This window comes from Sinocyclocheilus anshuiensis, unplaced genomic scaffold, assembly GCF_001515605.1.
Source record: "Sinocyclocheilus anshuiensis isolate Anshui unplaced genomic scaffold, SAMN03320099.WGS_v1.1 scaffold1487, whole genome shotgun sequence".
NCBI classification, from domain to species: domain Eukaryota; kingdom Metazoa; phylum Chordata; class Actinopteri; order Cypriniformes; family Cyprinidae; genus Sinocyclocheilus; species Sinocyclocheilus anshuiensis.
Window position 1 is genome coordinate 67,981 of NW_015555817.1, and position 11,370 is coordinate 79,350.

General features: G+C 43.4%; 1 protein-coding gene across 2 annotated transcripts in view; it reads left to right on the forward strand.

Annotated features, from left to right (window-relative positions):
• The first annotated feature begins 2,849 nt into the window (after window positions 1–2,849).
• The window catches only part of LOC107675198 (protein sprouty homolog 3-like), a 13,713-nt gene continuing 5,192 nt past the window's right edge, over window positions 2,850–11,370 (forward strand). The window contains exons 1-3 of one of the 2 annotated variants that reach the window (XM_016469461.1): window positions 2,850–3,365; window positions 7,644–8,057; window positions 9,754–11,335. In XM_016469461.1, coding sequence (XP_016324947.1) covers window positions 7,712–8,057; window positions 9,754–10,253 — 846 coding nt within the window. In that variant the 5' untranslated portion in view covers window positions 2,850–3,365; window positions 7,644–7,711 and the 3' untranslated portion in view covers window positions 10,254–11,335. Of the gene's footprint in view, window positions 3,366–7,643; window positions 8,058–9,343; window positions 11,336–11,370 lie in introns of those variants that run through there. The other variant, XM_016469462.1, reaches the window with a different exon arrangement.

Below are 11,370 nucleotides of genomic sequence, written 5' to 3' on the forward strand. Positions count from 1 at the left end.
TGAGCTTTCCTGTTTGGTATCTTTTTCTGCTTTTTATGTCCTAATTCTACATCTCTTTTTCATGTTTGTGTTTCACATAGGCAAACGTGCAAATTGCTCTGGTTCACGCACACACAGAATACATAGTGCCGGCAGAAATGAATGACTTTGTCAGCTGTGTGCCGGTCATTAACCAGGCCATTTAACATTGATCCTTCTATGGCCCAGTACTGCCTCTCTCTCTCATTCTCTCTCTCTCCCTGCCAGTATGATCGCAATGGGCTGAGGCAGTGACAGGCCTTGGGGGAAAATGCAAACCAGTCAATGTTCCCATCACACTCACACACTGATAAAAAGTGAGATGGATACATGCTATTGCATCATGCAGATGGAAGAAGATAAAAAAGGGCTTGAGTAATTTTACGTCATTGCTATAAATGTATTATTTCGGGGAATTTGTACTTCACTCCAATATCATTGAAACAGATCTTTATAAAGATCTAATCCTATCAGATTACTGTACATTATAACTTATTTTTATTGTAAAAAACAATAACAATAACAACAACTGTAAGTTATTAAATATCTAATGTAAAATGACAAATCAAATCAGGATCAAATCAAATCAGCTAATAATTTATAAGATTAACAATTTTAGGTAATAGGTTTGAGGACGTTGATTTCAAATATTTATTCCATCTTAGAGTCCTAAATAATAATTCATTTACATGTTCAATTCGATTTTTCTTTTCATTTTTTTTTAAATACCATTTTAACATATAAACATTATGTATGTTAGAAAAAACAATTCTGAGAACTTTAATGAGAGCGTCTCTTTTGTCTTTTATTTTCCTGTCAGTTTCTAAGTAAAAAAAAAATAAAAATTTTAAACTTGCTTATCAGTAACTTTTTAAAATGTTAAATTTATTAGCATAAGTATAGTATGTAACATATTTATTACTTAAGTTTGATTAAATATGGTAACTATTTTTAATTGCACTGGATTTTGACACATTACCTAAACTTGAGTATATATTTTTTTGAGTATCATTTTATGTTTTATGAATAGTTGCATATTTTGAGACCACGAATTATAAAGAATAGAATCAGACACCAGTAAACAGAATTTAGACAAAAATCAGATACCAGTGAACAGAATTTTACTGTTATTTTTTCAGGAAATTAACATCCATCTCCTAGCACACTGAGAGAACACAAATTTCATTGTGTTTATGTAGATTAGCAGAGATTTTGTTTTTGCGCTAAAGCTGTTCTGTCATGTGTTTTGAGTGTGTTCAGTATAGAGAAACCTGATTCACTCTCTTCTCTCTGCACTGTTTGGCCATCCTAGCTATTTCCCTCGACAGGAAGCCAGGAAGCACCCCTCTTCCTGCCCCATTACGCACACAGACATACACATTCGCATTAACACACACACATACGCTCACATACACACAAAATGTGTCCTGTTACCTTGGAGATACCTTCCATGTGCTATCAATAGCCTGTCATGAACACATATCCTGTATTTTATGCTCCAGCCAGTGCATTCACATTATCCTTTTGTTTATTTCATTGCAGGAAAAATAGTAAGGCTTTCAACACTGTAGACCATAAATAATCCTTACTTTCATCTAAATTTACATTTGTTCGTACTTGAATTTCACTGCCATTATGATAAGGCAGTTTGTTGTCTGTTGGCAATGACTAAAGTGAAGTAGAAAGGAACATGGGCTGGGTTCCAATCCGTCATGCACTCGATTGAGACACTGAATTATTCACTGTTCTAGGATGTAACCTGCTCTAGGACAGCTGCTAGCTGCCACAAACATATCAGAATGGTTCAGTGAGTTCCCAAATGTTAAGTCTACAACCACATGAAATTCATATACCTCCATGTTCTGTTCATGTTCATTAACCGTGAAGTTCAAGGTCTTTTGTTGTTCTTCTTTTCTTTTAAATGTAGCTGCCATGCACTTATTTTCCCTTTTCAGTGACCCTAACTATATATGGACACTTTTAGACACTTAAGACAAAGTTTTAATGCATTAGAAACATTTGTGTCATCTTTTCTCAGAGCTAACTTCACTTTTCTGAACCTGTTTTTCAATGACTTTTAATCAGTTGGTGTCAAAATGGTCTTTAGTGAATGTATGAAGTCAGTTCTCCTCAGGTTCACACAGGTGTCATAGACATTACATTATTATATTACATGCTTCATTCTGAATAGGGTGCATATTCATTTACAATGTGATATGTTGCTTCTAATGCACAGAATACATACTTTTAACTGTAGCATAAGTGCCCAAATACTTATAGGTGCATCTACTGTATGCCAGGGTAAGACCAGCAAGACTGGAGTTTGTTGATATAAACTTTCCCCATGAAGTTCTTGTCAGTTATTGTGTTTCTCATCTCTCTCCCTCATTGTTTTCATCACCTATCATATTGTTGAGTCATATCTTCCTTCTTTTTGTCCATCTCTCACTGTCTTCATCTCTCTCTCTCTCTCTCTCTCTCTCTCTATCTCCTGTTCTCTTCCTCCCTCTGTCCATCTTGTTAGGCTTAGCTCAGGGAATCATATAGAACAGTTCCTGAGGGGCAGAAAATGAGAGATTGGGTTTCAGCCCGATGATGCCACTTAGCCATTAACTATCTCCAGCAAAACCAAGTACCCCCCACTCCAACCCCCTCCGCCTGGCCTTCTTCCTTTTACCATTCATAACCAACCACCCCTCCTCCTTCTCCCCGTCCCATCTCCCTCCCTCTCTCCCTCACTGTTTCCCACCCTCCATCTCTATCTCTCTCTCACACACACACACACACACACACATATATATGTACACACACACACACACGCTCTGGGAGTGAGTGGATGATCGCACGAGCAGGAAGCGCTGACCGTACACAGATAGAGAGAGAAAAAGAGAGACAGAGAGTCCGAGAGAGACAATCCAACATTTACATTTTCAGCTCATTCTGAGAGAAGACAAACTACATAGCCACTGCTGAGCTCTTTTCACACTGTTATGTGGAAGTACTTCTGAAAAGCAAAGCTCCTCTCCGTTACTTTGCCCCGGGGACATTTTTGTTTCTTATTCAAATAAATTGGGATATTCCGTGAGACATGTTGCCCTCGTTTCCACAAGAATCGTGTCTTTCTTCTGAGTGCTCTTTGAACGTGCAGTGCTCTAGCTGTTCTTCAGAGGCAATGACTGAGCGCTGAGGAACCAGGATTGCTTGCACGTGTGGGACAGTTGTGAAGAAGCATTGGGAGGCAGAAGAGAGAAAACTGCTCAAGAAAACATAAAAGAAAGAAAGAAAACAAGAAACAAACAAACATAAAATACTGTTTTGGCGCAAAATGGATCTCCCTCCTTTTAGGGGTAAGCACTCGTTTATTTAAATCTCTTTTAGTCTTAGTCTTAATCGGTTTCAGTCTGTTTTTTTACTTTTTTACTTTTTTTTTAGCTCAAATGGTTTTCTCTTGAGATTCTCTAGATCTAGTTCTAGATGTTCTCTGAATGAAATATAATCTAGTTGACATATAATGGGAGTAGAATATCATCCACGTGAGAGATGATCTCTGTGTGACGCGTAGTGCCCTAAACGCAAGTCCTACTCTGACCCAGCCAATGCACAGGGCTTCGGGCATAAAGACATGGAATTGATTGTCCTCAAGGTCGGAGATGTCAATATTACCCAGTTTGTGCTGGCAGAGACTGATGGAGAGGTTGGAAGTTGAGTGGGAAAGGACATGGGATAGCGCTGCACACAGCGGTCTAACTGCGAAGTTTCTGTGCGTTTGGAACTGGTTTTGTGATAAAGTTCTCAAAGTAGAGGCTGGCAAAAAGAATGTGAATTTTGTGAATGGCATAGGTTTACAACAGTGGTTCAAAGTTTCCTCAATTTGTCAGTTAATTTAGTTTAAAATGTTATAATAGTTTAATTTATTATTATTAATCTGTAATGTGTTTTACATTTACACTACAGTTTGTTATTATTTGTTATTGTTAGTCATTTTTGTGTTTCTCTCACTGAGTAGTACTCCCTCACTAACTTTGTTATATATTCCTCCTTTCTCTAAGTGACCCTCCCCCCTTCCTCTTCTCAGTCTCTCTCTGTTTCTCTCTCACCCAAACTTGCTGGTCTGCAGTGTCTATTTCAGTCCTTCCTGGGGGTCGGATTCGGCACATCCGGAATCTCATACAATTTATTGTCATTCAATCCCACTGTGTTCCCAGAGGGGCCAGTGGGGCAGATCCCAGGGTCCTGGTGCCTGACAACTCAAGTCCAGCTGCAGTTAAGTCTGACCTCTAGGAGCGTATATATGCCCTCTGCGAAGCCCTCGGCCCTTACCCCCTGCGACTACCAGCTAATCAACCCTCAGTCAGCAATTGCCAATCTGCCACTCTATTTGAGTCAGAGAGAGAGCAGAAATGGAAAATGGATATCTCTAATGACAGTTAGCCTGCAGGAAGTCAGACTGGCCTGATGGCTGGCTGCAGAACTGCTGGATGCTTATCAGCAGCAGCAGGGGTTAATGAAAGGTGACTGGAGGCTTTAAAATAGCACCACAACATGATGTCACTGGCCGACATCCCATCAGCCCCCAAACAAACGGATGGCATCAGCACCTCATTCACCTGATGGCTACACCTACATATAGATAAACAGGCTGAAAAATCTTCAATCTCTTCCAATGTTGTCCAACTACCCTTTACGGGACAAATGTTTTGCCTTTTCTCCTTTGCCTGTTCTCTCCTCCTTGTTTAGAGGTTTAAAGTTTCTCCAAGTCAGTGGTGTGAGGTGACTGTTATGAATAATATGCTCTTCTCATCCTCTTCCTGCCCTGGATTGGATTACCCTGGCCAAGGATGTGTGCAAGGTAACGGGCGCAAGGAGCCCCGGGGCAGAGCCGCGAGGTACAGCTCACTCAGCACTGATACTCCCAAAGCGCAGGGGCCTGTCTTCAGGTTACCCCTCATGGCAGGCAGGACTGAGTAAACACGGCCCTCTCTCCCCTCGTTTTCTCTCTCTGGTGCTCCAGATGCAGCTGTCTCTCACTTGCTCTGAGCTGTATGCATGGTTCTGGGACTTAAAGTGTGTCTTAACCTGGGACAGGTGTTGGCTTGGAATATGTTGTCTTCTTGTACACTCAAAGTCTCCCTTTTACTTTTTGATTAATTTGTATTTATTTATTTTAGATCAGATGTCACATGCATGTCTATTCCCTCTACTATAGTGGTTTAAATGTGATACAAAGTTGGATCAGGGCTCTTGTGACATGAAAGAAAAAAAGAAATACAGACAGCCATTAGTGGTGAATGGTTATTGGATTTGCTTTACTTCATCCAATGTAAGATATGCTATCAAGTTTGGAGAGTCAGATACAGCGTATCCTTTTAAATGATAAAACCATCCAGCGAAAAATAGAGGATGGAGTCTTCGGATGTGGGACCAGAAAAAAACTATGCTTTGGATGAATGCAGGATTGCAGAAACAGATCCCAAACTCTGCCTTCAGGATAGCTGTTCTAAACGAATCTATTTTATAGTGAATGCTGAAGTAGTGTAGTTTAACCTTCCTCTTTCCTTCAATCCCTATCATCACCCCATTAAAATAAATTGTACTCTAAATCAAGTGTAGCTAGGTGTTTGCTCATTTAATGCTTTTAAGAGGTGATGGTAAGAGCTTACGAATGAGAAGACTTCATCTGAACAACACAATCAATATCCTAGTGTACACTGTCACAATGCAAGCAGATTTGAATCAACATGTCCAAAGTCTGAATGTTCCCTAAACAACAGCCAGTAGCACTTTGGAAGGCACTTAAGTAGCAGTTATTTGTTTAAGAGACAACAATTGTGCAAGTTCCACTGTAGAGACATGATAGACCAGTCCACAGCTCCAGTACAACCTCGCCCTGGTGTGCGGTCTGGGGCATGTGGGGCTAAAGAGTGCTCTGGGACTCGATAGGGAGTGGTAGAGTGCTCTTTGTTGGGGGGTTTGAGTGGCAGGGTGATCTGCTGGGCTTCCTGATGTCAACACTTTGCCTGCTATGCAGCTGGAGTGTGACTTATCGATCCTCTGGCACCCTTGCTGCTGCTTTTGGGTGGGGTGAAAGATTGTGTTGGGGGCTGTTATATAGCAACTTCTGCTCTGGCCTTCTGCTTCGCAGCTTATTTTACAAATGTGCCATGTTCATTGAGAAAGTGAGCATGGAGGTGGTTGGGGAACGCTAGTGGGAGGCAGTTTTCGGTTAATGGATGGTGGCTTTCCAAATAGTCTGGCTCAGGGGAAGTAACTCGCAGAATAAAAGGGTATTTCATTAATGATAACTTGGGAGGAAATGCAGCGTTTTGAGGTGTAATTTGGGTCTGTTTTTACACAAGAGCACTGCAAGTCAGTGGAAAGTTCCAAATAAACTCCAGTGTAGCCGCGAATGATAAATGCTCTTAAGTGCTGACACACTTGAGGAAAACCACATGGAGAGGACATGTGCAAATGCTCAAACAAATATGCAACCAAAAGTGCCTGACATGACACAGATGAGCTAACCCAAAACTTCCTCTCTGGCTTGCCTGCAGATGCGAGACTAAAAGTCCAATGTTGTTTTCGAAGTCATGCCCCGAATAATGAGCTCATGGAAATGAACAGCAGACCCCTTTCAACAATTAGATGGACTGATAGGACCCGACTACAGTGCTCTGCTGGGTTTGATGTAATTACTCTCCAGGACTTCTCTTTCCTCCTCTGTGTAATTTGCAAATGCATTTTGTGCTTCCGACCTGGGCCTCCTTATCTTGAGTTTCTGGCTGGGCAGAGGGGGTGGGGGAGGATGCTATCTTACCTTTTTTTGCGAGAGCATTCAGGGCTCTTGCCAGGAATTCAGCTGACTGTGCCCCGGATGCTTGGGGGACTGGGAGCAGACACTGCTTCTTCTAATCACTGCTGTTGTGCATGGATTTCCGTTGCTTGTTATGTCAGAGGCAGCTCTCTTTTCTTGTCCAATCTCTTCATCCTGATCACACATTGACTTTTGAAACTGTCTGAGAGTCTGACAAACATCAAAAAGTGGTCTTCTCCACATCTCGATGGAAGAAAGTAAAACTCGTCGTTATCTAATCCAGTGCAATCCAAGGTCTTGTTCGGCTATGACATCCAATAATGCAAGCAGCATGTTTCTCAATTCCAGGATGCTGATTTTTTCCATGCACATTCCAATAGCCATGTTGTTCCTGTTTATGGAGGATAAGGCTTAACAAAAGAAGGGCTGCGGGGAGGGGCTACAGCAAATTCCTCCAAGCTGCTGAGGAAGAGATACCTCAGGACACTGACACTAAGTCTTTTGGGTTCCCCAGTTTCTCACAATTCATTGCTGTCAAATTCTTTGTTCTGGTTCCGTTCCCTTGTGTCAACAGCTGTGTTCTCCAGATGCTAAATTACAGTGTGATGTCAATGGCGTTATCTCTCCATCCTCTGTGTCTAATAATAAACGTAGCTTTAGCCATGGACCATCTGAAAGGAGTAAAAGGAGGACTCATATGAACATTTGCTTTTTTTGCACCTACACATTATGCAGACTCAATTTAAACTTAAACCATTTTATTTGATTCTAAATCTAACAATGATGCCTTTGTTTTATTCTTTTCTTACAACAGGTTTATCCGATGTACCGTGATATTGGTCAGCCTTGCAGCTCAGCCCCTACCCTGGTGGCCCTTAAAGAATGGATCCAGTACCACCTTTTCGGATGGACCCTGAAAGCCTGGATCTTCAGCAGGTCCCTGTATTGTCTATTGACCAGATCCGTGCTATAAGGGCTAATAATGACTATGTGGAACGCCCTGTGGCGCTGGACCCTGCCTCTCAGGTTGCCTTCTATCCACATGATGAACGGCATCCTCAGATGTCTCGCAGTCAAAGTCAGCATCAACATTCCCACTTGGCCCACTTAAGTCGCTCCAGTACCGTGAGCTCCATGTCCCGTGGCAGTGCTGCTTCGGACCAGAGACTTCTTGCAGGATTAACACCCTCCCATTCTGGTCTAGCTGTGGTGAGGTCCCAGCCCAAAGGCGACTTGAAACCCGACTCACTGGGCAGTGGAAAGTTCCAAATAAACTCCAGTGTAGCCGCGAATGATAAATGCTCTTAAGTGCTGACACACTTGAGGAAAACCACATGGAGAGGACATGTGCAAATGCTCAAACAAATATGCAACCAAAAGTGCCTGACATGACACAGATGAGCTAACCCAAAACTTCCTCTCTGGCTTGCCTGCAGATGCGAGACTAAAAGTCCAATGTTGTTTTCGAAGTCATGCCCCGAATAATGAGCTCATGGAAATGAACAGCAGACCCCTTTCAACAATTAGATGGACTGATAGGACCCGACTACAGTGCTCTGCTGGGTTTGATGTAATTACTCTCCAGGACTTCTCTTTCCTCCTCTGTGTAATTTGCAAATGCATTTTGTGCTTCCGACCTGGGCCTCCTTATCTTGAGTTTCTGGCTGGGCAGAGGGGGTGGGGGAGGATGCTATCTTACCTTTTTTTGCGAGAGCATTCAGGGCTCTTGCCAGGAATTCAGCTGACTGTGCCCCGGATGCTTGGGGGACTGGGAGCAGACACTGCTTCTTCTAATCACTGCTGTTGTGCATGGATTTCCGTTGCTTGTTATGTCAGAGGCAGCTCTCTTTTCTTGTCCAATCTCTTCATCCTGATCACACATTGACTTTTGAAACTGTCTGAGAGTCTGACAAACATCAAAAAGTGGTCTTCTCCACATCTCGATGGAAGAAAGTAAAACTCGTCGTTATCTAATCCAGTGCAATCCAAGGTCTTGTTCGGCTATGACATCCAATAATGCAAGCAGCATGTTTCTCAATTCCAGGATGCTGATTTTTTCCATGCACATTCCAATAGCCATGTTGTTCCTGTTTATGGAGGATAAGGCTTAACAAAAGAAGGGCTGCGGGGAGGGGCTACAGCAAATTCCTCCAAGCTGCTGAGGAAGAGATACCTCAGGACACTGACACTAAGTCTTTTGGGTTCCCCAGTTTCTCACAATTCATTGCTGTCAAATTCTTTGTTCTGGTTCCGTTCCCTTGTGTCAACAGCTGTGTTCTCCAGATGCTAAATTACAGTGTGATGTCAATGGCGTTATCTCTCCATCCTCTGTGTCTAATAATAAACGTAGCTTTAGCCATGGACCATCTGAAAGGAGTAAAAGGAGGACTCATATGAACATTTGCTTTTTTTGCACCTACACATTATGCAGACTCAATTTAAACTTAAACCATTTTATTTGATTCTAAATCTAACAATGATGCCTTTGTTTTATTCTTTTCTTACAACAGGTTTATCCGATGTACCGTGATATTGGTCAGCCTTGCAGCTCAGCCCCTACCCTGGTGGCCCTTAAAGAATGGATCCAGTACCACCTTTTCGGATGGACCCTGAAAGCCTGGATCTTCAGCAGGTCCCTGTATTGTCTATTGACCAGATCCGTGCTATAAGGGCTAATAATGACTATGTGGAACGCCCTGTGGCGCTGGACCCTGCCTCTCAGGTTGCCTTCTATCCACATGATGAACGGCATCCTCAGATGTCTCGCAGTCAAAGTCAGCATCAACATTCCCACTTGGCCCACTTAAGTCGCTCCAGTACCGTGAGCTCCATGTCCCGTGGCAGTGCTGCTTCGGACCAGAGACTTCTTGCAGGATTAACACCCTCCCATTCTGGTCTAGCTGTGGTGAGGTCCCAGCCCAAAGGCGACTTGAAACCCGACTCACTGGGCAAAGGACTGACTGACGATGAGGACTTGGGCCTGCATCTCTTCATCTGTGAACGTTGTGGCCACTGCAAGTGCCAGGAGTGCTGTGCCCCACGTAATTTGCCCTCCTGTTGGACCTGTGGCCAGCGCTGCTTGTGTTCTGCAGAAAACGTCTTGGAGTACGGCACCTGCCTGTGCTGTGTGAAGGGTCTGTTCTACCACTGCTCGGCAGATAAGGAGGACAACTGTGCCGACCGACCGTGCTCCTGCGCCCCAGCTCACGCCTGCTCCCGCTGGAGTGCTATGGCCTTCCTGGCACTCTGCCTGCCTTGCCTGTGCTGCTACCCTCCTGCCAAGCTGTGCCTCACTCTGTGCCAGCGTGGCTATGATCGCGCCACCCGTCCCGGCTGTCGATGCAGCAACACCAACGCTGTGTGCCGCAAGATCTCTGCCACCAACTCCGTGCCCTTTCGTAAAACCCTGGAAAAGCCTGTATGACATCATGAATGAGCCTCTTGCAATCCTCCCTCGAGGAGACACCTCTGATGCTGAAGCAGCCGGGGAATTCTGCTAAATGAACTGACCTACTCTAAACCAATCAGGTCTCCCTGCATCATGTCCATCATCATGTATCCTACTTCCCTCTTTTTTTAGTAAATCCGTGTCTATTTATTTATTTATTAGACTTCCAGGATAGAGTTGGGTAATGTGAACCGTATGTAACACACAGGGAGTATGCTATCAGAATTAATGCAGAGGTTGTACTGGGTAAAAGGATCACCTAGACATGGGAAGCTGTCAACAGGAAGTCAGTGCTGAGTGTGTCTTCTTCGGCCTTACTGAATGAAAAAACTGTAAGCAAGATGGCTTACTCTAGACTCTACACGGATACAGGGCGCTGGTTAGGGAGAAGAGCCCAACAACAACAACAACAACAAAAATCAGACTATGTAAGTCAATTCTGTTTGACACCAAAAACGGGACCATACAAAAATCAGAATATTAAGCTCACCTAAGAGGGATGTGTTTCAAGAACGGCGGTAAAGAGAGACATTGTGCGCATGAGTGTGTGGTAAGGAAGAAGAAGGACAAATGTGTGTGTGTGTGTGTATGTGTGTGCAGTCTCAGGCCGGCATCTGCTGTCAGCAGAAGCCTCTCTTTTTATTTTTAGAGGAGCTACTCTGAAAGATAAAGTGTCTGGTCAGGTTTCCAGCCCAGGGCAGCCTGACGCCAACCTCTCCCAAGCACTCTTACATCCTCAACTCTCTTTTCCACTGCTGCCCATAGTGCTTTCCAACTGCTCAACAACAGCGATAGATAACTTGACTGTTTCTGCATCCAACCACGTTGTGGGACCAAACATCAAAAGGGACTGTCTGTCCAACTTTGACAGTGCTCTCAGGATGAGATACAAGCCATTACTTTGAGAGCTCTTGGATAAATTGGCCAGACAACCTGTAGGACCATGATTTAGGTTAACATCAGATCTGAGCAGTATCAGCCAAATGAAGCCATTGTGGTTCCCCGGTTATGCCATACATGGGACATTAACATTTCTAAGGACTTTGGCCTTTCCTGAGGTTCTCTGGTTGGCCCTGAATGATTCACAGGAAAT